The sequence below is a fragment of the Diadema setosum genome, chromosome 1, assembly GCF_964275005.1.
Source record: "Diadema setosum chromosome 1, eeDiaSeto1, whole genome shotgun sequence".
Taxonomy (NCBI): Eukaryota; Metazoa; Echinodermata; class Echinoidea; order Diadematoida; family Diadematidae; genus Diadema; species Diadema setosum.
Genome location: NC_092685.1, coordinates 8,850,491 through 8,877,683, shown reverse-complemented (window position 1 = coordinate 8,877,683; position 27,193 = coordinate 8,850,491). Strand labels below are relative to the sequence as shown.

The following is a 27,193-nucleotide window of genomic DNA, read 5'->3' as shown; positions in this document are numbered from 1 at the left end:
GAGCAGAGCAAATTGAGGTTGGCGGGAGCAAAATTATGTATCTTCGGAGCCAAAGTCTAGTCGGAGCAAAATGTCAAGGAGCGATATTGTCTAGGGGACTGTGGAGCATTTTGACTTCAAAGCAAAATAAAATAGTAAAAGTTATACATGGAGCGAACCCGAAATCTAAAGCAGGCCCGTTATACTCAACACTAAAATTGCTTACTTTGAAAAATATCACCACCTATCAGCAATGTATTTTTGTATATCAGTGTGTCAACAAACTTATGCCTGACCATTTTGTTCAACTGTTTGATATCAATCAGAATGTGCATAATTACAATACACGCTCCTCGTCATTAATGCATTTGCCCAGACCCAGAACCTTGTCTTACCAACATAATATTTGTTTTATGGGCCCCAAGAAATAGAACAATTTATCTAAAGACATAAGAAATGCACCATCTCAAAATTGTTTTAAGATAAGACTCAAGAAAAAGTTGTATTCATCCATATAAGGTAGTTTATAGTGAGGGCTGCTAAATTTCTCTTGATTTATTAAAATGCATTATATATGTACATGTATGTACAATGTCGCTTTGTTTGTTTTAGTATTACAAGTGTATATATTTTTGGGTTCTCTTAACCTCTCCTTAATGTATTTTTTTCCTTTCTTCTCTTTTCTTTTCTTTCTCTTTTTCCTTCTTCCTATCTGTTTTCCTCGTGCATCCTTAGCTTTAGTCTCTTGTGTATCTGTATTTCGTCTTGTAAATGTATATTAATGTCTTTTTAGCTATATTCCAATCAGATTCAACTACGTTTTCAAATGTTAAAGGTGCACTCACTTCAAGCTGTGCTTACTGAGTTGTCACCTCCAGTTTGTCATTACTGAATTGTTACTGTTGTTACACGAATTGATCTGGAAATAAATGTTCTATTGAATTGAATTGAATTTTGTCACAATTTTCTTTGGAGCGCGACAGCACTCGGCGGAATACAGTATTGGTGTTGGTGTTGTGGGGGGAACAATGTGCGTGTGGTTCCTCTTGTAAATGTACTCGTGATATGATTGGTTGAAGTGAGCGTCCCATCCTCCGCTTTGATTCTTGGGTCGCACCCCGCCTAGCTTCCCTCGTATCGCTAGCTGGTTGCTCAATCCCGGCGATCGTTGCATGTACAGCTGTACCAGAATCCCACACGCGGAGCCAGCAGGGATCCGGAGCGATCAACTATCTCTCGATCTCAGGATAAGGGTTTATCGGGCGGGGTGGCTACTTGTAAAGCGTGCCTCTCGTACTAGTGTAGCGCATTCTAGCTCTCCGAAAGGTAGCACTAGGTGAGTGAGGTAACTGGGGGACTGTGAAGCCGAGAGAAGTCAGGGTGAGCTCTTTTTCTAATTTCTTTGGTTTCGTGACATATTATTTACGTAAACCCTAAGCTCGTAAACCTTAATAGAAACAGGTCTTACGTAACCTGTCGCTAATGTAGTTTCTAGAGAGTCAGTTTAGTGGCCGGATGTATCCTCCTCCTGATTCCTCGGATTAACGTTAGATTTACAGATCTAACGTTAGCATCTAGGGTTTATTGTATTGGTCATGAACGGGGTACGGATAGGATTGTTTGGGATGAAAATGCCGATGGAGTACGAAACCTTGGGGCCTTTCCAGAGACCGAATCGACGCTGACATAGTGTAATATGTTACTCTGTAAGACTCTGTAGCATGTGTAGAGTAGACAATCTACTCTAGCTATACATTTCTGTAGAACAGTCTATGTAAACGTTAGGTGTATTCTAGTATGTGTATGATAAGCATCGCATTGCCTCCAGGTCTCACCAGTCAAAGTCGTGTGAGCCAGGCAGAAAAAAGAAAATGAGGAAGAAGAAGAAGAAGAAGAAAAAAAAAAGAAGAAGGAAACCTCAACATGAACATCTTCTTTATATTCTGTTATTAGGCCTATATGAACCCATCAGACTTTAATAGGCCCTAGTCGATATACAGTTCATTTACTGTTGTTCAGTGTTGAAAAGCTTAAGTGAATTTTCTATTTGGTAGCATCTTATGGAAATGTTGCTTTGGAAAGAGTCGATGAAAGTCGGTCATGGTAATTACTAATATTATTGTAACCCTTTGAACCAAAATGGCCAGTTTTCCGGCCATGTCGACGGAGTCTCATCAATTATGCCACAGCACCCCACAAACTTCTTGCTCCAAAGTTATTCACAACAAGGATCTTCCAAGCTTGTTTTGCAGTACCGGTTAAGCATTGTGTTTTTTATTAGTAGATGTTCGAGGAATGCCTGCTTGCCACTGAACGATTAACACCTAAGGCTATGGTGTTGATAACTTATCCTTTTTTTTTTCTTTTTTTTTCTCTCTCTCCCCATGCTTATAGAAGCCCTGCCCTTGGAAGTGGAATACAAATTAATTTCTTTAAAGTTGTGCAGAAGACGACATTGCAACCATGAGCAAGCGAATGTTCCGGCAAGATTACAGTCAGATCAGGAAACAGTGCATGTCTTCTGGTACGCTCTTCGAAGACCCCGAGTTTCCTGCAATCGATGAAAGCATCTTTCCCTCCCAACCTCCGCCACGTCCCTTTAAATGGCTCCGACCCAACGTAAGCCATTTTCTACCACTACTTGTAGTTTTGATATCATTAGAGTTAAAGAAGAGTATAGGAGCAGATGATTGCATGATAAATGTGAAAGATGAATTAAAAACCAATGTTTACTGTTTGCATGCAGAGAGTTACTGATGTGTGTGCTTTGCTCAGTTATCACATCTTCTTGCCAATGGATGTTACAGGAGGTACTGTACGAGCTGAAATTTTCGCGTACAGATATTTTCGCGAATTGCTACTTGGAGGACATTTTCACGTGTTGTTGATTTCGCGGTTGCGAGGGTCTCGCGCGTTTTTGTTTTCCCACGTTGTTATTTTCGCGTGTTGTTATTTTCGCGGTTCAAAGGCGATTCGCGAAATTCGCGAAAATAAAACCACCGCGAAAATTTCAGCTCGTACAGTAGGCCTATTACTTCAGGGGTGGATCCAGGAATTCCGTAAAGAGGGGGCGTGTTTATGAAATTGAAGGGGGGTGCACGCACCCTTCCCTCCATTTTTTTTATTTTTATTTCTTTTGTTTCAACAAAAAATAAAGGGGGGCCACTGTACTTGAAATATTTTAAGATGAGAAACAAATTTAGACTGTTTTATTTATGACATTGTAGCATTTCCATTGACATAGGTACATGTTTAATGATCTTGTTAAAGAAATTCCATGTGTACCTGTTTGTACAGTACCTGCTAGAAATTGCTGTTCCCCCACTAGATCCTTCTTAAAGGTATTAGCCCACATTTGTAAACCTGCAGCAATTGGTCTCATAGTTAGCATGGAGTTTGGGTATGATTGCAGTAACACCTGTGCAAAATTTCGTTCCAATTAGTCCATTACTTTCATAAAAATAAATGAAAATGCACCGTAATCCGTATGCATGCGTATACGCTCGCTAGCTCCGGTCCACGTACGTGTTACATGTACAGTGTACAATGTACTTCGAACTTCGTAATTCGATTTTGGGTCGGGTTGACCCGGTTTGAAAATTGATTTTAAAACGATGATTTTCTCTCTTTTATCGAATGGTATAGACAAAGAGCGACAGGTGAGGTATGTTACTGTTATAACTTGTACTTGAAGTCATATTGGACCTGTGTTATGCAGTTTTGATTTTCGTGGGTTTGCAAATGTGGGCTAGTGGGTTTCTTGCAGGTTCCACATATTTCCAGCTCTTCTGCTGAAGTATGGAGTACTAATGGCTTGCTAGACTAAAAATAAAACAAGAACGATTATGTGAGTTGCCAGATGGGTAAACATTTTTTAAAAATCTTTTTCATTGAATATAATTTTTAGGATGTTTGTTTGTTGTGTGCGTTGTTGAACTGTAATTCTGCTTATATTTTGTATTGGCACTGAGCTGTATGTAAGACTGCATGACTGTTACAGGTCCTTTGTACATACTGAATTCTAATTAGTGTTACATCTAGACACTCAGAAGCAATTATTGCAATCCTTATGTCATACATTCTTTCACAGCTTCAAATATAAAATGCTAATACCAAGCTATGTTGCCATATTCATAGCTGAAATGATAAGTGCTGTAAACATGATGCAAAGTTAGGTACAGATCATGTATGCAGAAGACAAGAAGTTAACTTGTCAGTAACCTTTACAGAAATGATTACATAAACCCTTCCAGCAAATGGCTTGTGTGCCCACCCAGGTCGTGTGACAGAAGACCTGAATTGCTTGAAATCGTAAATTCATTACTAGGCAATGCAGCAAGGACACAGCCTTAAAGGGTGTGTACAGTTCTGGTCGAGGTGTAGATTTAGCTTTTAACATTTTGCGACATATTCAGAAACCACTCTATGAGATGTCAAAGAGCATGCAGTTCTAAGGGGTATCAAAAGTTTATTCGATGAAAATCGGTTTTGAAATGGCTGAGATATCCAAAAACAAGGTGCAACAAAGAGATCCTAATAAAGTTGGGGCATGTCGCCTTTTATTATTAGCACTTTTTTGGATATCTCAGCCATTTGAAAACCAATTTTCATCAAATAAACGTTGAATCCTTCTTAAAATTACATGCTCTTTCATATTTCATAAGAGGCTTTTCATTATCTCACTTAGGAATGTTCAAAACATGAATCCCTACCTCAACCAGTACTGTACAGTAATGTGTACTGAAAGCTGATACTCTGTAGCGTGGAAGATGTCTGCTGACTGTTAATAGGTAACAAAATGGGTAGGATGAGTTTTAGTACACAATCAATCATTAACAGACATTATCAGCGTAATGCTGTTTGCAAAATGCAGAGAATTTCCTGACCCATTTGGCTTTAAAGTGCACTTGTACAGGCCTACTCTTCAAATTTTTTTTTTTGGTCCCCTTTTAGCAGAATATAATCAGACAAAAAGAGAGGTAAGACTTTCATTTCTTTTGTATCAGACACAAAATGAGAAAGGAAAGGAATTTTCAAGCTTTATGTGACAAATAGCAATCCTGGCATCAACCACACAAGTTAAAATCAGAAGAGGCAATGATATCATCAGTTCACAATTTTCCCATCTAGACAGGTCGGATATAGGCCTAAACACTACGCCTGTATGCGATTCAAATTAAGCTAGGGACTAAGTTCACCATTCTCAGTATTTCCAGTCATAAGTAATTAGCATGGTTATATTTCTTTATAAATTTAAATCAATTAATCGTGATGAACCTCTGCTTTTGACGGGGTTTGTTTGTTTGATTGATTGTCTGTCTGTCTCTTTGCAAAATGCACAAAAAGTCGTGAATGGATTTAGATGAAACTTAGAGGAAAAATTGAAAATGGCACAAGGAACAGATGATTAAATTTTGGTAGTGATGTAGGAATTTTAAAGAATTTTTGAAGGATTTTATATATTTTGACAAATAGAGTTAATGAACAGGGGGGTTCAAGTTGGGCGTATGTGAGGTCAATAAATACGTGCACTGAAGCGTGTGCTCTGCTCGAGGTGCCACAAATGCTTTTCTTGTCTTTGTGTGACTTTAGCATGATGGAGCCATAATTATGCAAATGAAAATGATCATACAGCTCAGTCAGTAAAGTTTGACAATTTTAAAGATTTAGTCACTAGTGTTCAAAAGTACCATTGGTCATTGACTGGACAGTCAACTCAAAAACCCTGCACTAGCTTTGAGGTTCTGCTGTCCTCTGTCATGTGGAACATTATATCTCTTTCTCTCACAATGCTTCAGTCGTCATCCACTCTGAAGCATGCTGTGCATGAAAGATCAGCAGGGTAAAAACCATGAAATGGCTTGAATACAAGTTCCATAAAATACAGAAAGAGTAAACTCCAGCCTGAATAGCAATGAGGATAGATATTTTATGGCAATACAAAATGGCAATGTGGATTCTGATCAAACAGCTACTGAGATATAGCATGTGACAAGACATTTACAACAAGTGTATTTGTCAAACCAACAGATGCGGTATGGCATATAATCAGTCACTGATCGTTACTGCTGTTACAAATGGTTAGTGGGGCGTGAACATGAATGCATGGGATACACAAAACTTACAAGGGAGTTTGAAATATACTTGTTTACACCCACTTCTTTCAGGCTGTCTGAAATTTTGAGTTTTCAAGTACCTTAGTTATGATTTTTTTTTTTTTGTGTACAATGACCTGTACATAATATATATTGATGAATGTTCATATTTTTTCATCTAGTGTTTTCCAGATCAAGTATTGCTACATGTATGTAACAAAAATGAACAAACCTATCAAAGCAAATTCTACTATATGTATTTGACATTTATAGCTGGAGTACATGCTTGTAAAGGTCAAATAATATTTTCAATTTTCACTCAGTAAGGTGCTTATAGAGGATATTTAGTAGTTTTACTAAAAGTAAGGCTTCTAATTTACATACCTGGGTAATGTCTCTGCAGAGTCCGTTCTCAAGTTTTTTGAACATGAGTGGAAGTGTTGAAACGAACAGTGACAATGCAATAGGCCTACATTTTCATGCTTCTAAAATGAAAAATAGCATCAAGAAAGAGAATGGGAAAAGAGTGAGTAAGCTTCCCAGGCAATCAGGATATTAAATAAAGTATGTCAGGCAGTCTGTGAGTGAGGCTGGTATGTCCTGTGACAGTAAACCTTTGTAGTTCAGATTGCTGCTGAACCTTGCATGTCATGATATTGATGACATTGAGCAGGAAGCGGGCAGGACATCGGAGGACATAATTCAGTGGGAAGTGTGAGGGCAGTGTGACAGCAGCATCAATGCAGGAAGATCAACACAGGATGTTCTACCTACCCTCTGACTTCTAAAAAGACCTCTCAAACCTTGCAAGCAATCACCGGTGTGCCAGGATGTGGCATAACTGAATGCACAGTGTATTCAATTAGCTCCCCTTTAAGATCGGTTCTGTAGTGTACCTGATGGAAACATTAATGAAACACCAATGAGACCAAAAGTTACCCACCCCACATTGAGGTAATGCAGGTCCTTTTTAGCTCACCTGAGCCAAAGGCTCAAGTGAGCTATTGCGATCGCCCTTCGTCCGGCGTCCGTCGTGCGTCGTGCGTCGTGCGTCGTCCGTCGTGCGTCGTCCGTCGTGCGTCGTCCGTCGTGCGTAAACTTTTACATTTTTATCTTCTTCTTGAAAACCCCAGGACCGATTTTCATCAAACTTGGCAGGTAGCATCCCTAGGGGGTTAGGAACTCAATTTGTTAAAATGGGCACCATGCCCCACCCAGGGGGCCCCCAGGGGGGCCCAAACCCCCCAAAATTAAGGAATCTGTAAAAATCTTCTTCTCTAGAACTAGAAGTGATAGAGCTAAGTTAATACTATGAGTTAGTACATTGATGACTGTAGTTTCAAGTTTGTTCATGGCAGAATCAGGGGTGCCCCCCTTGGGACCCAGGGGAGGGGGGTGGGGAGGGGTCCTAATGGGGCCTAAATTATACATTTTCATCTTCTTCTTGAGAACCCCATGACCAATTTTCACCAAACTTGGCAGGTAGTATCCCTAGGGGGTTAGGATCTCAATTTGTTAAAATGGGCACCATGCCCCACCCAGGGGCCCCAGCGGGGCCAAACCCCCCAAAATGAAGGAATCTTTAAAAATCTTCGTCTAGAATCAGAAGTTATAGAGCTAAGATAATACTATGAGTGAGTACATTAATGACTGTAGTTTCAAGTTTGTTCATAGCAAATCCAGGGGTGCCCCTCTTGGGGGCAGGGGGGGGGGGGGTTGGGAAGGTCCAAATGGGGGCCTGAATTGTACATTTTCATCTTCTTCCTGAAAACCTCATGATGGATTTTCGTCAAACTTGGCAGGTAGCATCCCTAGGGGGTCAGGATCTCAATTTATCAAAATGGGCACCATGCCCCACCCAGAGGGCCCCAGGGGGCCCCCAATCCCCCCAAATGAAGGAATCTTTAAAAATTTCGGCCCTTATTGTACATTTTCATCTTCTACTTGAGAAGCCTGGTCAAATTTTAGTAGAGCTGTGAATAATTTAGATTAGTGACTGCGTGAAAGGTGAACTTGCGATACTCAGGTGAGCGCTAGACCCGCGGGTCTCTTGTTGTTGAATGGTATTTCAGTGGGAGACTTCAGTTTGAAAGGCTCATCCATTGAATCACCCCTCGAATGCTGATGAATTTATGGGTGTGTTGCGTGGCTGCTGTTTTCCAAGTGTATGAGGTAATGTTGGCAGAAAAGGAAGTTGACATTGGGTTTGTGGTTATGGTTTCATGAGAAATGATTCTCATTTACTTCAATCACTTTTCGGTCTGAAAAGTATGTGGAAAGTCTTGGCTAATAGCAATAGGAAAACTTGCTATTGAATAACCCTGTGTTCAATGGATAAACAATGAGAATGGTTTACACTGCATCCTTGAACATTGCATACAGTTGCGAATTTATGGGAGTGCCAACATTGCGCAATGTACATAATTCATCTGCGGACTGCACCAAAATTTTGACTATAATATTTTTTTCAACTGTATGATACAAGCGTTTTCCCCAAAACCTCATTCCTCTTTGTGTGACTGGTACCTAGGGTGACTTCTCTGATCCAGACAAGTATTTCTACCAGCCTTACGCCTACATGTTTGACACACCTACCAGGTGGAGGAAGGAATAGCATGTCCCCAAATTACATTTGACAACAGGGCACAAAGTTAGCTCAGCAGGCATTCTTGGCACGCAAGTACACATGGGCTGTAGTTCTGTTGCTGTCTGTACAAACTGCCGGCTGGAGTTAGAATTGAAAACCCAACATGAATCACACACAAAGTCTTATTCCAACCATCGCATTTCAAGTGGAGTATTTTTCAAGAATCTTCATTCCGTCAAATGTGTGAGTTTAGGCCTGCATGGATTCAATACAGTAAGGTTTAGGCCTATAGTTTTTGTGAGCATGATTACACTTCCAAGTTATGTTCATAAATTATGTTTTTAGAGACAGTATTTCTCATCAAATATATAGGGCTACAGACAAAGCTACTCTTTACATGACAGCCCAGTGTCTCTATTTGATAGTCTGTAATGGAATAACAAGACTGCAATGTCTGTCACTCTGGACAGTAGTGGCAAGCTTTATAAGGGCTTTTTACACTTATAAATTTTTGCTTAGCCCCGGACCAACGGTGGGGCTAAGGGGGGGCCTTAGCCCCACCGTTGGTACGGGACTATCCTTAGCCCACTTTCTGTTTACACTCGTTTTTGCCAAAGTGGGCTAGCCCCACCGATAGTACGGTACTATCTGGCCCTGCAAAATAGCAGGGGTTAGCACCGCAATTGCGGTGCCAAGCAAGTGAGTGTGAACAGAACGAAAAAATAATCCTGGGCTAAGCGACGGAGACGAAGTCCGACCCTCACTGACCAATCAGAAACGAGGTAATCAAGTGCTGCCGGTGCGTGCGTGTACGTGTACAGTACACAGCGTAATTATGAATATTCATGTGGTTTGGAAAGTCCGGGGCTAAGAAATACGAGTGTAAAAAGGTCAGTTTTCTCCTTAGCTCCGGACAAGAGATAGTACGGGACTAATTGGCGAGTGTAAAAAGCTGAAAAAATTGGTACGGGACTAACGATAGTCCTGGGTCAGAGAAAGTCCGGGGTTAAGAAACACAAGTGTAAAAAGCCCTATAGATGTCTGCAATAACCTTTTCACACTAGGGGAAGTAGAGCAGAATTCCCCTGTCCATCCAAGTATAAATTTTTGGACTGAATATTAAGATGTTGCAGTTAACATTGAAGGGGAGCCTGCATTTCAGTGATGAAGGGGAGTCTATCTGTGACTACCTTGTGAGGTGTTTCGGAAGCAGAATAAATACATCTGCTTAACTTTGTTGTGAAAAGAAGAAGCTGAATAAGAGGTGAAATATCGTCAGCTGTCTAGCACAGGAATTATGAGGTCATCAAGTGTTTCAAAATGGTTGAACTGCTTGGTTTATTTCTTCATAAAAACTAATCTACTATTTTATTTGTACATATATGACCTATGCAAGCACTCACCTGAGCACGTTCTGAGAATGTGTTTGTATACAACAGTACAGTGCACAGCTTTGAGCATTTCAAAAACATTAAACCTTCTATAAATAACAGAGCATAACCACATTTGTTAAATTCACGATCTAGATTTGATTAAAGATGTTGAAATCAGTAGGTCTACTTAGTAGAGAGCAAAGTGAAGTTTCATCAAAAGTGCTTTTTATCCGGCTTTGCTGGCGTGGAAGGGGTACATGGCAGGCTGTACAGTATTGGTTTGTTTTTTTTTTTCAAACATAGTTTTGTGTGTATGTTTGCTAGCAGATACTTACAAGTAAACTACAGTTAGCCCCCATTGATCTGTATTACAAATTTTTGTTCATAGAATATTACTCTCATACACTGTAAGTAGGTCAATTTTTGATCTCAAAGTAAGTAATTTCAGATGTTTTCATTTTGGTATGGTATGATGTCCATTACAGTAAAAAAGAAAAAAAAAAAACATGCTTCAAGAAACTTTTGACTTGATAATAAGGGAAAGTTCTACAGCAGGCTAGTGTGCCAACAGCCATTCATGATTTTCAGTGAGATCTCTCACTCTTTCTCTCAGTTCAGAAACCAGAGAATTTTGTCGGCCTTTCTACAGGTTACCACCCATGGCCGTAGGCAAAATAACATGGAATTTTGATCTTCAGGGTAGCTGGCCAAGCCATTGTGTAGCTTGCATACTGCCTGTTTGAATGCAGGCTGCAGGGACAATTACACATTGTGAGGAAGAAAAAAAAAAGGTCAGAGCAAGTTTTTCTCTAGTGAGTTAACATGGCTACTATTTCTTTTGTTGTAGTAGGAATAGGGAAGGGAAAGCAGCGTATCAATCTGCCCAAGTAAGAACAGGGTTTTGTATTATTCTTCCAGGTACTGATTTTCCCTCAGGGAGCATGTCTGAATAGACCTATAATTTCATTGTGAAAGGCTGCATGAATAACTAGTGGAGTGTACATGGTTAACCATAAACTTGTTGAATTATTTTTGTTTCCATTCATGTAGTCAGTTACGTTTCTTCACAATATGGATCCTTTACATTTCTTTAGTAATTTTGAAGCATTCGTGTTAATCTCTTTGTACCGGTATCTTATTTGAGAGCGAATGATTAAAAAAATGGGGCTAATTCAATGTGAATTTGATTGATGTTTGTTTGATTTTGTTTTTCTCTTTCATGAAATGCATCCATATGCAGGGAGAAAAATTGATACCAGAAATACTCTTTCAGGAACATCAAAGTTCAGTCGTGCTTTTCAAACTGAACAATTTGAGATGCTTTTAGACTACATCAACATTGAAGTTTTTGTCCTTAAGTTCAGAACTTGATCCAAGTCCACATTCAGTGTGTTGTCAATCATAGTCCTTCTGTGGATCAAGTACATTAGTATTAGGCGTGACAGCATTATACATGTAGGATTCAACTTTAGCTAGTAAACAATGGTTATTCGAGTACCAGAAACTTGACACAATATGTGTTAACACTGTCATTTCAAAAAGTGTTTTTTGTTTTCCTTGATACCCCTGCCTCTTCCATTAATGATTCTGCCTCTCTCTTCATACACATTCATATCATGATTCAATGTATTGCAATGTATTTCCATGTAATTGCAAGCCACAGTGTTTTGTGCGCCAGAAGCAGCTTATTTTGTGACCCTGAAATAACACATTTAACATGCCCTGAAAGCGTCCACAGGTAATTTGTTGCAAATCCTTTCAGGGGACCTCAGAGTTGGCATTCATAAATCAAAATTGGGGCTCTGAAAGAAAAACAGAGGGTACATTGTATATTCAGAGGACTTCATATTTACTCATAAAAAGGTAAATAACCAAACTCTGTTATTCTGTAGAAACTAGTGCATAATGGTTTCTACAACTGTATGTCAATATATTCCTGAATTCACCAATTGCTGCCGTGCCTGTTGTGGTGAGAATTTTCAGAGATACTGCAATGAGTCACACCAGTCAGTTTTCAGCACAGAGCTTTGCAGACACAGCTGTTGTTTTTTCTTTTCTTTTTGAGTAGCAGAGCAGAATTAATGATTTACTTTATTCTGCTCTTTCAGAAGCCTGTGTACACACAATCCATTTATTATCTTGCTTAGAGGCCTAAGTGCACTCTTCTTCAATTGACAAGCAGAGTAGATCATGTGGGCGTGTTTGGGAAGTTTGGCACGATGTTTCCAATGGTTATTTCTCAATGAAGAAAAGGACAGGATTCTTCCTGTGTTTATCCTGGGTCTTTGCCTGGGGAAGTGATTCAGTGAAATCAAGGAGAGTCACAAACCACAGTAATGATGTAGAATTTTGTCATTTTACCAGTATGTTCACATGAATCTCAGTCTTGAAGAATATGAAAGAGAGCATGCCTGCTACTTCTCTGATGTGCAGACTTTAATAGCCATTTATTTACTTCTAATGTGTGCTCTTTTGAATCTTAAGATTATGAAGGTAACATTTTTTGTAAGATTTTGTGACATTGGCATCATGTATCTCTCATGTGACAGTCATGACAGATGAAAAACAGTGCACAATCAATCTTCAAAGGAAAACTAATGCTGCTCTGAACTACCGCTTGCAGCAAAGTTCATAAAATCAGGAAGGTGGACTTCCACTTCCCAGATAAAATCATCACCGTTCAAAGCAAAGAGGTAATAGTCAAGATCCTTGACTCAAAGCTATGGCATTCCATTAAACAACACAGCTGCTAACACTAATACATTAAAACTGAAAACAGCCAAGTTATGTTAACCATTAAACAACACAGCTGCTAGCACTAACACATCAAAACTAAGGTATATAAACTATCAGTGCAAAAGGCAAAAGTGCACCTACAAGGCGTCAATAATAACATTACAGATGTATTTGATTATTGATGATGCCTTTCCCATCTCAGCTGCTATCAGATATGACCAGTGAGCACTATATAAATCATGGCAGAGTAATGGGAAAAATATGATTGCATACAGATTGACTGCGGTCTGCCATGGTACTGAGCAAGTATGAATACTCTTCATTGCATGCCTGCTCCATAGGTCTGTCTGTGCCATACTCCTATTGGCTGGCCCCTGGTTCCTGATGATGAGCCTATGCAGTGGATGACATCATAATGCTAGTACAAAACATATGTAGTCTGTTTGTGTGCACGCGAAGAGTCGAGGAGCTGTTGACCGCACCCAGCAATCGCATTGCTGAACGCCTCCGGGCAGTAGACCAGAAATTTTGATACGAAATGGGTCATCTGGGAAAGAGAGTACCGCAGACAAAGTTTTGTATGGGGTGGGTTTGATGTGTGTTACTAGTGGTGAGGACAGAATTCCATTCCATGTAGAATTCACACATCTGTCAGGGCTGCAAGCTCGGGAAGGCTGGGCTCTGTTCACTGTACTCATAATTAGGCTTATTAGACTGCAGCGTAATGAGAGATGTATGGCCTAATCACCTTCATCTGCATGTGCTCTCTATTAGCCGGTCCCTCAAGACCCGAGTCTAATGCTAGGAAGCCATCATAATTTTTTTTTCTTTGAATTCTCCTTATTCTTTCAAGGTAAATTCTAGTAAGATCATAATGGTAAGGGAGACATAGGCCTATATATGGAAAGTGAGGTTGAGATTATGGCACCAAAAATGCTTATTTTGATACAGTCTCAAAGTGGATTACTGACTTTTTTTTTTTTTGAGGGGAGAAGCAGACACAATATTCAATATTGCCTCACTTTTGAAACTAAATAGTCTCTTAAAATGATGAATGAGAAGAAATATCATTTTCAGTCTGTTCATACACAGAGTGATTATGGATGTTTTATCTCCCTCAGGAATGTCAATTCTGGGCGTATGTGCTTTGTATTGAACTGACTACAGTTTATATCTTTACTGATTTGCACAGAGTAATTTTGACTCTTCATGTTGACTCATAATATAAGCTTATGTGCTGGAGTAATTTTTTTTTTCCCATTTCAGGACAATTGCCAGTCACATGAACTTGCCTGTTTGTGTAGTGTTACGCAGTTATTATACTGTCACCTTATAATCATAGATTGATGGATTATGTATTCATATCATTATCAGATATACTTTGATTCATTACACTTTCTCTTTAATGCCTATCAGATTTATTGGGGGATATGTTTGGCACCAGTTTAACTTAAACCAATACAGGTTATTATACTGTCACCTTATAATCATAAATTGATGGATTATGTATTCATATCATTATCAGTTATACTTTGATTCGTTACAATTTCTGTTTCTTACTCTAATGCCTGTCAGTAGATTTATTTGAGGGGATGTTTGGGGATGTTCAACTCAAACCAATACATAGCATTTTGTTAAAGGGAAAGTCCACCCCATGTTGAAATTTACATCAATAGATATTGAAATCAAACAAAAAGGTGAAGTGATCAGAATGAAAAAAAGGAAAAGTAATCAAATGTTTGTGTTTCTTGTGTTTTCATTAAATTGTAATATCAGTCAGGATCATGTGCGAGGTACATTAGGTGATTGTGGTAACCTCCCAAGTGTAACCAATGTAGCAATAATATATTTTTAGGGGAAATTGAAGTTGCTAAGCCATTGAAATTACTCATAATATTTTATATAAGAATGAACTTGAGATTTATTAAACAGAGGCAGCATTTCATTCACTTTGCTTGTTTGTAATTTTATCCACTCAATGAAAATATGTTATTATACATTGTTCACTTCATGACTTTCGTATTGGGCAGGATTTGATTTTAATGACACCTGCATTGTTCTCTTTGATGGACTTTATTTGAATTTTCATGGTCAGCTTTGAACATGGGGCTGAGCTGTCACAGCTCATACTGTAATATCAAGTACCATCATGCATTGTATGTAATACTGGTATAAATAGTTTCCCAACCTCCACAAGTTAATGGGCTATAGTTGGCAGTTTCCCTTTGTTATTATAGATTAGTATGTCTTGACATTCTATATTAAACTTAATTATTGGCTGTAATCACTGAGGAAAATGTTGATGATTGTGTTGGATTTCTGGCTGCGTAAAAATATGCTACCAATACCATGAATTGTTATTCATGCACAAAAATGATAGGCAATTTATCAGTTACAATGGGTCTGTTCTGTCAGCAACCCTGGTAGGACTCTGCTGCTAAAAGAAAAAAAGCTCATCCACCTCATACTACCCTCCTTTGATCTCATTATGTACTTACATGTATATCCCAGGTCAGGGCTGCACGGTCTCTATTCCTTTTCTTTATTCCTGTCGACAACAGATTGAGCCCTACAGTTCTAGCTCTAAGATGGTTAGAAGGGCTATGTGTGTACACTAATCTGATTTCAGCAGTATTTCTTTTTAATGCATTTTTACACCATTTAATACAAACAGTTAACTTCCTGGCAGTTGCTGATGATCAATAGAAATTTAAAGTAACCATTTGTCAAGACATGCAAACCAGAAAGGAGACATTTCTTTGGATTTGAAAGTGCTAGATAGCATGCTATTCTCACCCTGTCCCCCTCACAAAGAAGAACCATTTTGTTGCACAGGGCAAGAGAGAATGCTATTGTAGCTATCTGTGAGTGATTATATTGTTTCTTTGAGCAGTGTTGATTACAAGTTGGGAAACACGGAACCAATGAACCAATGAGGGATTTGAACCTGTCACTTGCTGCTTACCAAGCAGTAGCCTACCAACTGAGCTGGAGCCTGTTGTGGCAGTGACATGGTAAACCTGCAGTAAAATTGTCATCACCTCCTGTTTGTTTTCTTTGGGCTTATCAGTATCAGTAAGATTTTAAGAATGAAAATTAGATGAAGGCATACCAAAACTACATGCACTTGCAGGTAGAGAAAGAAAATCCTAACTGCTGTCCCTGATGCTGGTGCTAAAGTTTACTTGTGAGGGACAATATATGAACAAAGAAATGTATGCTTATTATATGTCATATGCATGGCGGGATCAGAGTTAATATTTTCATGCATTTTAAAATTCATGAAGAGCACCAGACTCCCAAAATTCAGGCAAGTAAAAACCTTGTAAAATATGCAACATATACTTTAGATGATAAGTTACTGCAAGGAGTTCCAGTTTGGTGATCTGCAACGCATCTCAAATGCAACAGTTAGCTGACTTGAAACCATCTGACAAATCAGTGTTCAGTCACAGACAGGCGAGAGCTCAAGTAAAATACAGTAGAAGAGAAAATTCCTTTGTGTGCTCATGGGTATGTGTGGGTGTGCGTGGGAAGTTTGTTAGACCAGCGCAGTCATATGAGTAGCGTGACATGGCATAAAACCGTGATATTATCCCATTTTATTTCTCCTCCTTGAAAGGATGCCTGGGCATTATGTTTCAGTTTTGTCTGTGCACCAGAGATCTGGTCCTGTTCATCATTGTGATCAGTAATTTAAAATAAATGTTCAAGATATCACAATTGATGCATATGTGTAGGTCAGTGTTTTGAGTTGTATCACAAACATTCTACTATATGAAATTTTCGCAATAAAGCCTAAATTATACGGAGATGTCACTATTTTTCTCAACAAACCATAACTGTAGACGGTCTAGTCTGGAAACATTTTTATAACTGCTGTTCACATTTGGTATATTTAAAAATACTTAACATTGATTATACTGATTCAGATTTTTATATTGGATGTTTCTATCCTTAACTCACATTGTAGAATGATTTTGAAGCACTATAATGCTGTGTTTTTGTTTCATCTGCAAATGGTAAATTATGCCTTTACAGAGAATCTTGTAAAAGCTTGAACATTCTTCATATTCATCTCAGGTATGCTTCATGCGGTGTTAACAAACTAACTAGATTTTTGGCGGATCCCTCAAGGTCAGAGGTCACTCAGCTTGGCTTAAAGTGTCATTTTCAAGTTCTAACTATGGTTAACAATGTCCAATAATCATCTAGAGAGAAAAAGAAATAACACAATCATACACATAGTCATAATGAAAGCAGTCAAATGTCATAGTAATTAATTGTACTTTGCCAACTGTTCTGTCATTAAGCTTAGTAAAGTCTGGTAGTAATATAACTTGGTAATGAGGATGGAATTAATAAAAAACATGGGATGAAGGTGGTACAAGGTCATACATTTTAGGTCACTGAGCTAAAGCCAAAACTTGTCATCTTCCAAGCTCATTTGGAAAAGTCCACAGGGATTGCTGTGTGCCATATTAGGTGACTATTGACATCGAAAACTTCCCATTGCAGGCAAGAAAGGTTTAAGGTCAATCTTCAAGGTTAGTGGTCAGGTCTCGTAAACCTCATATGAGTCATAGTAATATCAAAGCAGGGCTATACTTGTGGAGGCATATTTAGGCATATTCAGTTGACTGTATGTATGCAGTTTACTTGCTCTAGTTCATTGCATGCAAACTGAAAAATTGAGTATTGTTCTTTTTCTCTGACAGTTTATTGTTACAGTAGAGTAGTAGGAAATGAAATTATTACAAGTGTTACTGTGAACTGGTTAAAGACTAAATCAAGATGATTTGTATATTTGTAAGTTTTGAAATGGAATTCTTGAAGTTGGAATGACTAGTATCTGTGTAATTCTCAGTACAGTGGTTGTTGCTTTTTAACTCTTGTGCTTTACAGTGCCAGGTTTTCTCAAGTAAGGTTATTCAAGGTGTCCACACAGCATGTAGGCCTACATTAAATGCATGAAATACTGTAAAAGTGGAAATTTTCGCGGTGTTGAAATTTTCGCGCATTTCGCGCAACCAGACACTAGCGCAAAAATAAAAGCCCACAAATATTTTTGCTTGGCATATGTTCCTGTGCGTGACGTCTTGATTCCGAGGAATTAAAAACACGCAAAACTCTTCTGACCCGGCCAAGCGCAAAAAAATTAGTCGCGCGAAAATATCCACTTTTACAGTATGTGAAATTAATCATCTAGAGCAGAACTAACCAGCTAGTTTCTCTGAAAGTAGATTTTCTTTGTGCAATACTATAATAGGGCGTTTATCTAATCTCCTCAGCAATGTTAGCATAATAACTTTTCTTTAATAACCAGTGCGAATACAATAAACAAATTCCAGAGCTATTGTATGGCTGTAAGTTAGATATACAATGTATGAGCACATTGGGAAAGATTCTTTTTCTTTAATGCAAAAGAATTTACTTTCTTCAAGGAGTGGCAGGCATACTAGCAAATTTATTGACAGTCAGCATAGATGTCAATTTATCATCTGCGTGTCTTCTTACTGTGCTGTAAGCAGCATGAATGATGTAAAATATATAATCCCTTAACTCATTCCTGAGGCCAAACGCCTATGAAGGTGTAGTTTTGTGCTTACAGTTCCAGGTTTTTAAGGTGTTTTTTTTCCCCCCTCTCCACCCATGATGTGATGAGGAAATGATGGTGTCTGTCGTTACGATGAAGTCTTGCCAGCATCCACTCTCGATGGATCCGTGATGGATCTTGCTGTAGAGCATGCAGAGGCATGGGCAGTGAAGCATGCATGTGATTGAGGCACTTCTTGCAGTCTGCCCATAACCCTAAATTGCCTGTTATTGGAAAGTGATATTAAACATTAGCGTAGGAAGAGGGGGTACCAATGTCAGTAATAGGGGTATGGTGTGAAGCAGCAATTACATCTTGGCATTGCTTTCAGTGGGTTTGCACATGGCAGGTAAACCAATCTTTTCCTCCCAAGGTTGTTTGTCTGTGAGACCTAGCTGCCCCATAATACTTGAGTACAATTGATGCCTGAAACAGTAATGAGATGTTAATTTTTGTTTTTCATCTGAAAGTGAATATCTGGTACCAAATATGTCATAAAACAGAACACCTTACCATCTCCTTTCTGTCTAAATGAGACATTTTCTTTTCAAAAAGAAGTTCAAAGAGAATGATAAAGGTTTTTCAATAGATTAACAAATTATCATCTAGCATTTTGTGCGAGATCTATATCCACAGTGGTATTTACATCTCATTTCAGGGAATAAAAAGCTATCTCCTGCTTTTTCATAATTTTCTTTTTTCTTAAAAACTGCATTGCAGCATATAATTATGATTAATTTGACCTTGCATTTTCCTTCTAACTCATTTTGTTGACTATCAGCAGTCACTACCCATGACTATACTTGCAAAGCAGGAGGAAAGACACAGGCCAAATAGTGTATTAGAAGTTTGAAGGAACTTGAGCTGAAAAGCAGTATTGAGAGACCCTGTGTAATTGAGCCACGTTCTTGACTGTCAGGCAAGTGTGACATTGCATATATACATAATATTTAAGTGTGTACACAGTTACTGTTCCTTGACTCAGGGTCTCTGCTACAACCCCAGCAATATTGTACAGTATGATTATACACTTCAATTGCATTAGACCTACACTCTGCCATGTCTTGCTGTCTTTGACAGCCACATATTTATACCAAATTTTGTATTTCTCATCGGGCAGCAGTACATTACACTCTGTGTGGTTTGTCTGTGACCCTGTGTGCACCCAAGTGTTTCGGCACTGTCAATTTGAACCACACACCCATGGAGAGAAAAGGGAGACAGCAAACATAGCATATACCATTTATACTTCCTGAGCACAAAATTATTGACAAAGAGTAGATTCCGCTTCAGCAAACAAAAGGGAATCTGATTAGTTCAACAGTGCCCAGTTGTGGAAATGAATAGAATGCTTCTCACAGTCATGCAATATGCTGTAATCAGTTATTGGATCCCATGGTTTCTATCCCCATTTTGCGAATCATCTGGATTTTCACTTCATCACTTTAAGTCCCTGCTACTGTTTTCGTTGTTATTTTTTTTTTTATTTGAGAACTGTATATTCTGACAAACCACCTTTTATTTTGCTAGTAATTGATTATGCAAAAAAAAAAAAAAAAAGTGAATAAATCCCCCCCCCCCCAAAAAAAAAATTTTCAATTTGATTTAGAATGGCACTTCCATTTCCTGATTATATTTGATTGTGAAAACTGTCCTGACCGATAGTGGGATGTAGAACAACTTACGAGCAATATTTTGGATGTTATTTTTGTTTTTATTTTATCAATTATTTTCTGCTGGGATTTGGGTGTTGGATTTTGTGTTATTTTTTGTGTCACAACTTTGTTGAAACATAGAGCTGCATGTATGATGTATGCCTGCTTTAGGATTACGATGAAGGAGAAGTAGAGAGTAAAGCTGTGCCGTTCTCCCCCGTACAATAATTCTCAAATTTTCACAGAAGATTTACTTGATAGAATTTATGTGTACCTTATTTTGGAGATTTACAATTCAGAAGAGAAGTTTCTAGAATACTGTAAAAACTTAATAATTCCTTTGGGGTCTTTTTATCAACCATATCTAAAAGAGAAAGATAGATATCAGAGTAAACACTGGAATACCCATGTTTTCCTTGTTGGAATTTGAAGCTGCTACTGCATGATGTTATGCAGCTTAGGCCCACAATTACACTGTATGTATTATAAGGCAATGCCTAGATGTAATTGCAAGAGAATAACTAGTCTATATTACATGTGAGACCATTACAGTACATCACATTATACCAGATGAGTAAGGTGCAAAATTTGTAGAAATCACTATTCACATACATGCAAAGGTGTGTATATTGTGATACCATGGACTAGCCTGTCATGTTGCCTGGATTATTTTATTTGTTTGACATTGTTAGATAAAGGATATTACCTCGCTTCTAAGCACATTATCTAGGTGTGACCTACACTACAAGAGATTAGCTGTTTCTTTCTGTCCATAATCAGTGATCTGTTGAGGCCTTTTCTTGCCTTGTCTTTTCGGCTGTTGTTTCACCTATATATGATGCACGTGCCAAGATCATGCATACTTGTGGAAAGTGCCACATGGTATGGTCTATCGGAGTAGCAACATTCCATGATTGATTCACCAATATTGAATAGAATGAAGACTAGAAAGAGGGGACTGCCGTGGCATTTCATACACCAGTAACGACACCGAGTCTCTCTAGTGTACACACACACACACACACACACACATGCCACACCCTCTTATGGACCGAGAGAGATGCACTACAGAGTAACAAGGTGATTTTCCATTCACATAATACCACTACTTGGGAGTGATGCTGTGTCAATATAAAGTGTTTGAGCACTGCCCACCCACACAAGGTTGTGCCCTATTCACTCCCACACAACCCATATTCAGATAGAACAGACAGTACTATTCAATTCATGAAAGCTATTTTATGATAGTCTTCAGTAGTCTCTTATGCAGACATTTTATCGCATTTGATATAACAGTGCTTTAGGCCTATATGTTATCTTATTGGAATATGTGGTGATCAACATCTTTGTCATTACTGTGCAATACGAGAGAAAGAGGAATGATATGTTGCAGGGTGTTGAAATTTGTTGATATCTTTCTTCAAAGAAGTATCAATGATGCCAGGAATTGGTGCTAGATGAAATACAACATCTGTGACAAACACTCAAAAACTGTTTTAGAGAGTCTCATAACTGATTATGAGATATTAATAAGACATGGATATGTGGACAAACTGAAAATGCCTTTCAGGCTGTGTGTAACTTCCTGAAAAGTAGATTAGAAGCCCCTGTGTGTTCAAAATGATTGAGTAAAATTTATCAAAAGCAGTTCAAATGTCATGAAAACCAAACACAACCCCCCCCAAAAAAAAAAAAAATACATTTTTTGCCCACATGTTTTCAGTAAAACTGGTTGAAGAGCAACAAATATTAATATAATGAAGGTATGATGTCATTTCCTTACAACTCTCTCATTGATTGAAATATAAAATCATAAAATGCATGTTTTAGTTGATAATTGGACAGCTACTACCCTATCCCCATAAAAAGCATTTGTTGAGTCTTTAATGATATGATGCAATGGATATGATCTATTCTCTGTAAAAATCATTTAAAAAAATGATAAAGATTTCTTGGTTTGACGATGGGATCATATTTGGGCAATGACATCATTAAATCCTTGAATTATCACTATTTCCTCTGTATTGTAAAAACATGTAAGATTTTATAATGCCATCAATAACTTTTTTACAAATTTACTTTATAGGGCCCTACATGTATTTTGTGTCCAGTCCTTATGAAAGGTCACCATTGTATGGCGTGATTAGATTTTCGTCTATTCGTTTAAACAAGTACTGTATACGCCATATATTTAGAGAGTCTAAATTTTTGCGAATCGGGACTTCCAGATGATTTTGTGAGTGGTTAGATTCACGATCGTGGAGTACTGTACTGAATGGAGAAATGTGTAAGTGTACATCACATTCATATCGGGATCAGAGTCATTGTTTTTGTGTGTCTTTGATTTTGCGAATAGCACCTGACTTGCAAAATTCGCAAAAATAAAAACCTTGCGAAATATTCAGCGTATACAGTAGTCAGTTCACTGTAGGGATTCTGAAATGTTGTTTAATTTCATTGTGACCATACAGTGTGTATGTTGTCACTTGAAACAGCTGTATCTTTGCAGTTAAATTCTTCCAAAATTAGAAGGCATTTATTTTGTGAATTCACAAACACAATACAGTTAGGCAATTTGTTGTTTAATTTGTGGGGAATGCACTGTTGATTATGTTTGCGTGACTTACAGATTATGTATCTCACTGGAAGCAGTGGGTTTATGCAATGCAACCTTGTACAAAATGTAAATCGGAAAGAGCTAACATTACCACTGTCCTTGCTCAGACTTTTTGTACATTGTTTGTACCTGGTTATGAATAAAATTTTTTAGCAGAACATATCTACAAACTTGTAGATCATCAGATGAGAATGGGGGGGGGGATGTCACATTCACACTGGACAATAACTTAAAGTCCATGAAATCTCCTGCTGCGGTTCTAAACTAAAAATGTGAAGTCGACAAAACAGCCAAGGAGTGGATCAAAGTACATTGTATATAATATGAAATAAACCAATCACAGTTCCAGGTAGTAGACCTTACAGCGCCACATTGTACAGATTCCACACATATAACTGAAAACAGGACCTTGTGTTTATCAGAGAGTATAAATGCCTGTTACGGACACAATGGACATCTCCCTCAGATGTCTACTGGCCTTGCGACTGAAATGCCAGCATTGTCAACCTTCCTTTTAATGTGACAGTTTCCCTGAGAGAAGTTTTCTATTCCTTGAATTCTTTACTTTTTTATGTAGTATGTGGGCTATGGAGTGGCTTTACCTCTGTCTGTGTGCTTGATATTGTGTGATTGTTTTGTTTTGTTTTGTTTTGTTTTGTTTTTTTAGATCCTGCTCAGTTGATAAGATATGTCTGATAAGTGCCTTAAAAGGAGGTGTTTGTTGCTAAAACTGCGTGGGAAGCAGTGCTGGACTGTTGGCTGAAAAAAATTGTAAAATCTGTGCCAGATAAAAAAAAAAACAAAAAATCCAGGATATTGAACTCATCAGAAAGGGAACCTAGATGTTTGTCCAAATATACTGTATTACTGCTAGTGCTATTCAAATGTCGCTACCAATACTAGCTGGCATAGATTTTTATCGGCACTTCACCTAACTTTGTTAAATTATGTGTTGGATAAGTTAACCTTACATAAATACATATATTTTTTACCTCTGAGAGTTTCACAGAGGACCATAAAAACAGTCTACAACTTGATGATGAAAAACAATATAGGCTTACCTATATTCCTTTTATACCCCTTTTAGGTAATCGCGGTTCAATTATCCGCTTCCAAATTATGCGGATGAAGTAATCAAAATCGCGTTCATATATCCCATGAAGTGCGCACTACTTTTACGAGCGCCCGTTCATATAACGGTGCGTAAGACGGGAGTATTTGTCATGGTTACTGCGCACGCTTCTATAATGACGTAATGTTTCCGGTGATATATACTCACGTGTATGCACAGCTCTCGCTCAAGCTCAGCAATCAGCGGTTGTGCGGGAAATCGAATGACCTTTGACCGAACTGTGGAATGTTAGTGCGCATAAGTCGTAAAACGCGTTCATGTATTCTCGATCAACTCCTCATGCTGCAATAATGCGGATAATAGCAGCATCAAAATGATGCACACTTTTGTACTCCTCCCGTTCATGTAATCAAAATTTTACGACTTAGTGCTCCTATTATCCGCATCCACGATTACCTGAAAGGGGTATTAGAGTCAGTATTATAACCCCATGGTATACTAGATTCAGATCGCCATCTTGCTGAAGAATTTAATTTTGTTACCATTCTTTAGGACATACAACCTTGTACCTCTCACATTGTCAGCAGGGCTTGTCACATTGAATCACAAAAACTGTCAGTGTCATAATACAGTCATTAGAAATGGGTCATAAGTACTGTAAATGTGGAATATTTTGGCAGTGTAAGTTTTTTTCTTCTTGAATATCTTTCATTATGTGATAGGTCCTTCTGGTTAAGCTAATAGTTTGTTCACTGTATCTTATCAAGTTTCTAGTATTTCTGTAATATGTTGCCAAACAGCAATGTTCTTGTACAAATCTACAAAACCTTACAAATCTCATCTTGCAAAATAGTGCATGTTGGTTGGCACAGAACTTTTTATTCCGACTGTATATGCTGCTTGGGAACGTAAAAAGAATTATCTTAAATGTCAATGCAATGTAGGTTCATCATTGTTTGATTGAAGGCATTTCGTGTGTGGCACTTCATATGGTCTCTGATGTTCTTGTATAGAGCAGCAGTTTATTTTTGTCTCAGACCAAAGCGATGATTTTTGTAGATGGGTAGTGAAGGACTTTACAGAGTGTAAACTGGTAGGCCTACGCCTCTAATTATTAACTTGTCCCAACTTGAAAATGACAAGTTCTAAGAGAATTTCACCAGGAGCACTTGTGGCAAGAGTGGTGAGCATGTGATTGCAGCATCCAGGGAGCAGGTGACTGTCTTCCATTGATAATTGAAGTATTTCAATTAAAGTAAAAGCATGCTGGGAATATAGTGCTCAGTGTCTATCCAATGACTCACTTCAGTCACAAACACCCCAAAGAAAAGGTCACACTCCTCACTACAGTGGAATGAGTTGGGAGCACTTCCCTCGATGCTGGTTAATCATTATAAATGGCTCAAATCTAAGTGATGCAGAAAATTACCTCAAGGCGTTGGCTTTCCAGGCTGAAATACATACTGCAGAGTACTAGTATACTGTGTGGGTAGCTAGGATCGGGTCAAGGATTTTGGGTGGATTACCCTCAAACAAGAGTGCTGTGGAATCTGGGAATATGTTGTACACACTTAATTACAAGGGGATCAGATGTAGTATGTATGCTTTTGTGAGAGTGTGTGTTTGCATACAGATTTGTATGTTTGTTCTTGTATGTATGATCTGTTAGATGTATATACTCATCAGCCTAAAGTCAATAGCTCTTGTAGTTTTCTATTAAAGCAAGGATTGTTATGGTGCAAACATTGAGGTCCCACTTTCTCTTCTGGGTTCTTTTTCATATGCAAACCAATCTATGTTGTACAAAGTCTTCTGACAGCAGAGATATGAAAATCAATGTTGGGAAAAAAAGTTTTGGGTCATTTTCCATAAATATTTCTTCGCCTGTCATCTACATCTATCCCTTTTCGTTATTCTGTGTCTGTTTTTCAACAGTGAGTATTATATGGTATCAATTTTTTCATTTTACTGTCTGATTTCACTAAAACTTCTTCATATTTTCTTTAATTTCCCCCATTTATGGAAGCCAGCTTAAACAAAATGTGGAATAGCACTTAAAAAGCTGATCTGTTTTATACTTGACTTCACTTGCCCTCCAGAGCAGACATTGACATCACATGTTATGTGAAAGGATGTGAAAGACAAGGCAGACAAATTCAATTCTCATGGGAAAAATTATGAGAAAGAGTCTGAAGAATTCATTCATACCCAGGTCAGAAAATCAGCCTTCGAAAGTGAGGTACATTGTACCTTGCGATTCCAATACATATTCAGAGTAAAGAAGTGTTATCATGAGAGTAATGTTAATAGTCACAATCATGAAAACACAATCATGAAAATCATGAAGACATGCCACAACTTTATTAGTATCTCTTTGTTTCACCTTGTGTGTGGATATCTCAGCCATTTGAAAACCGATTTTCATCGAATAAACTTTTGATACCCCGTAGAACTGCATGCTCTTTGACATCTCATAGAGTGGTTTCTGAATATCTCGCAAAACATTAAAAGCTAAATCCTCACCTCGACCAGAACTGTACACACCCTTTAAAGCAGAGTAAAGAAGTGTTATCATGAGAGTAATGTTAATAGTCACAATCATGAAAACAAAGAAGATGAGGTAGTGATGTCATCAATTGCCCGACGAGTCTCCCTCTGACCTGCCCATAATCTTCACTAATTTCCTGTTTTGAACCAATACTGAGTAAAATTCTATTCATTGTTGGGGTAGGTTGTGACAACCCATATGACTGACAACTTTAGGTGTAAAGGGGTTGAAGTTTCTGAGTTAGTGACCAAAAAATATTAATTTAAAAACAGTTTGTTTACAGGCCAGTGAGAAAGCTAATGCAATGATACAATGTCACAGCATGGCACTGCTACGCAGAGGTCTCTGTGTAGTAGCTCCATGGCCACAGCTTTCCCACTGGGGAGGCAATGGCATGCATACCAGTGTCCTCTGAAAACATGTTGAACTGTTTTACAGTCCATGGCTTTCTTATTTTGTGTTCAGTTATGATGAAACATGAACAATTCTGTTTGTATGATTTTTTTTTTCAAGTCAATGTGAACATGAACTCTTTTATCTTTAATCTGGCATTTGTAATGATGGGTCACTTTTATGACTTCTTCCTGTAGAGGCATCACAGGTTTTCATTGTATCTGTACTTTGACTACAGAATTTCTTCCTGAGCCATTTGATAGGCATAGTGAACTATTGGCTATGTCTAATTCACTCAGGATAATCTGGATGCTCACAATATGCCAAACAGGCTTCATTCAGTGTTGGATAGGCATGGTTTATTGAGTTGTGTCACGCCTTTGTGCCTGCCTGCCTGCCTATGGCAAGCTGGTGGGCAAGCAAGCAAACAAGCGTAGGGAGATACTGGGAGAGATAGACTCTCTTGTATGGTGGATGATTGTAGAGGAAGCAGTGAAGCAAATCGTGATACTGAAAGGCATCGGTGTACTGCATAAACCTAG

General features: G+C 38.3%; 1 protein-coding gene across 2 annotated transcripts in view; it reads left to right on the top strand.

The window, feature by feature from the left end:
* Window positions 1-1,244: 1,244 nt before the first annotated feature.
* The window catches only part of LOC140233908 (calpain-9-like), a 72,654-nt gene continuing 46,705 nt past the window's right edge, over window positions 1,245-27,193 (top strand). For both annotated transcript variants that reach the window (XM_072314007.1, XM_072313999.1), the window contains exons 1-2: window positions 1,245-1,359; window positions 2,374-2,598. In XM_072314007.1, the coding sequence (XP_072170108.1) occupies window positions 2,443-2,598 (156 nt within the window). In that variant the 5' untranslated portion in view covers window positions 1,245-1,359; window positions 2,374-2,442. The remainder of the gene's footprint in view (window positions 1,360-2,373; window positions 2,599-27,193) is intronic.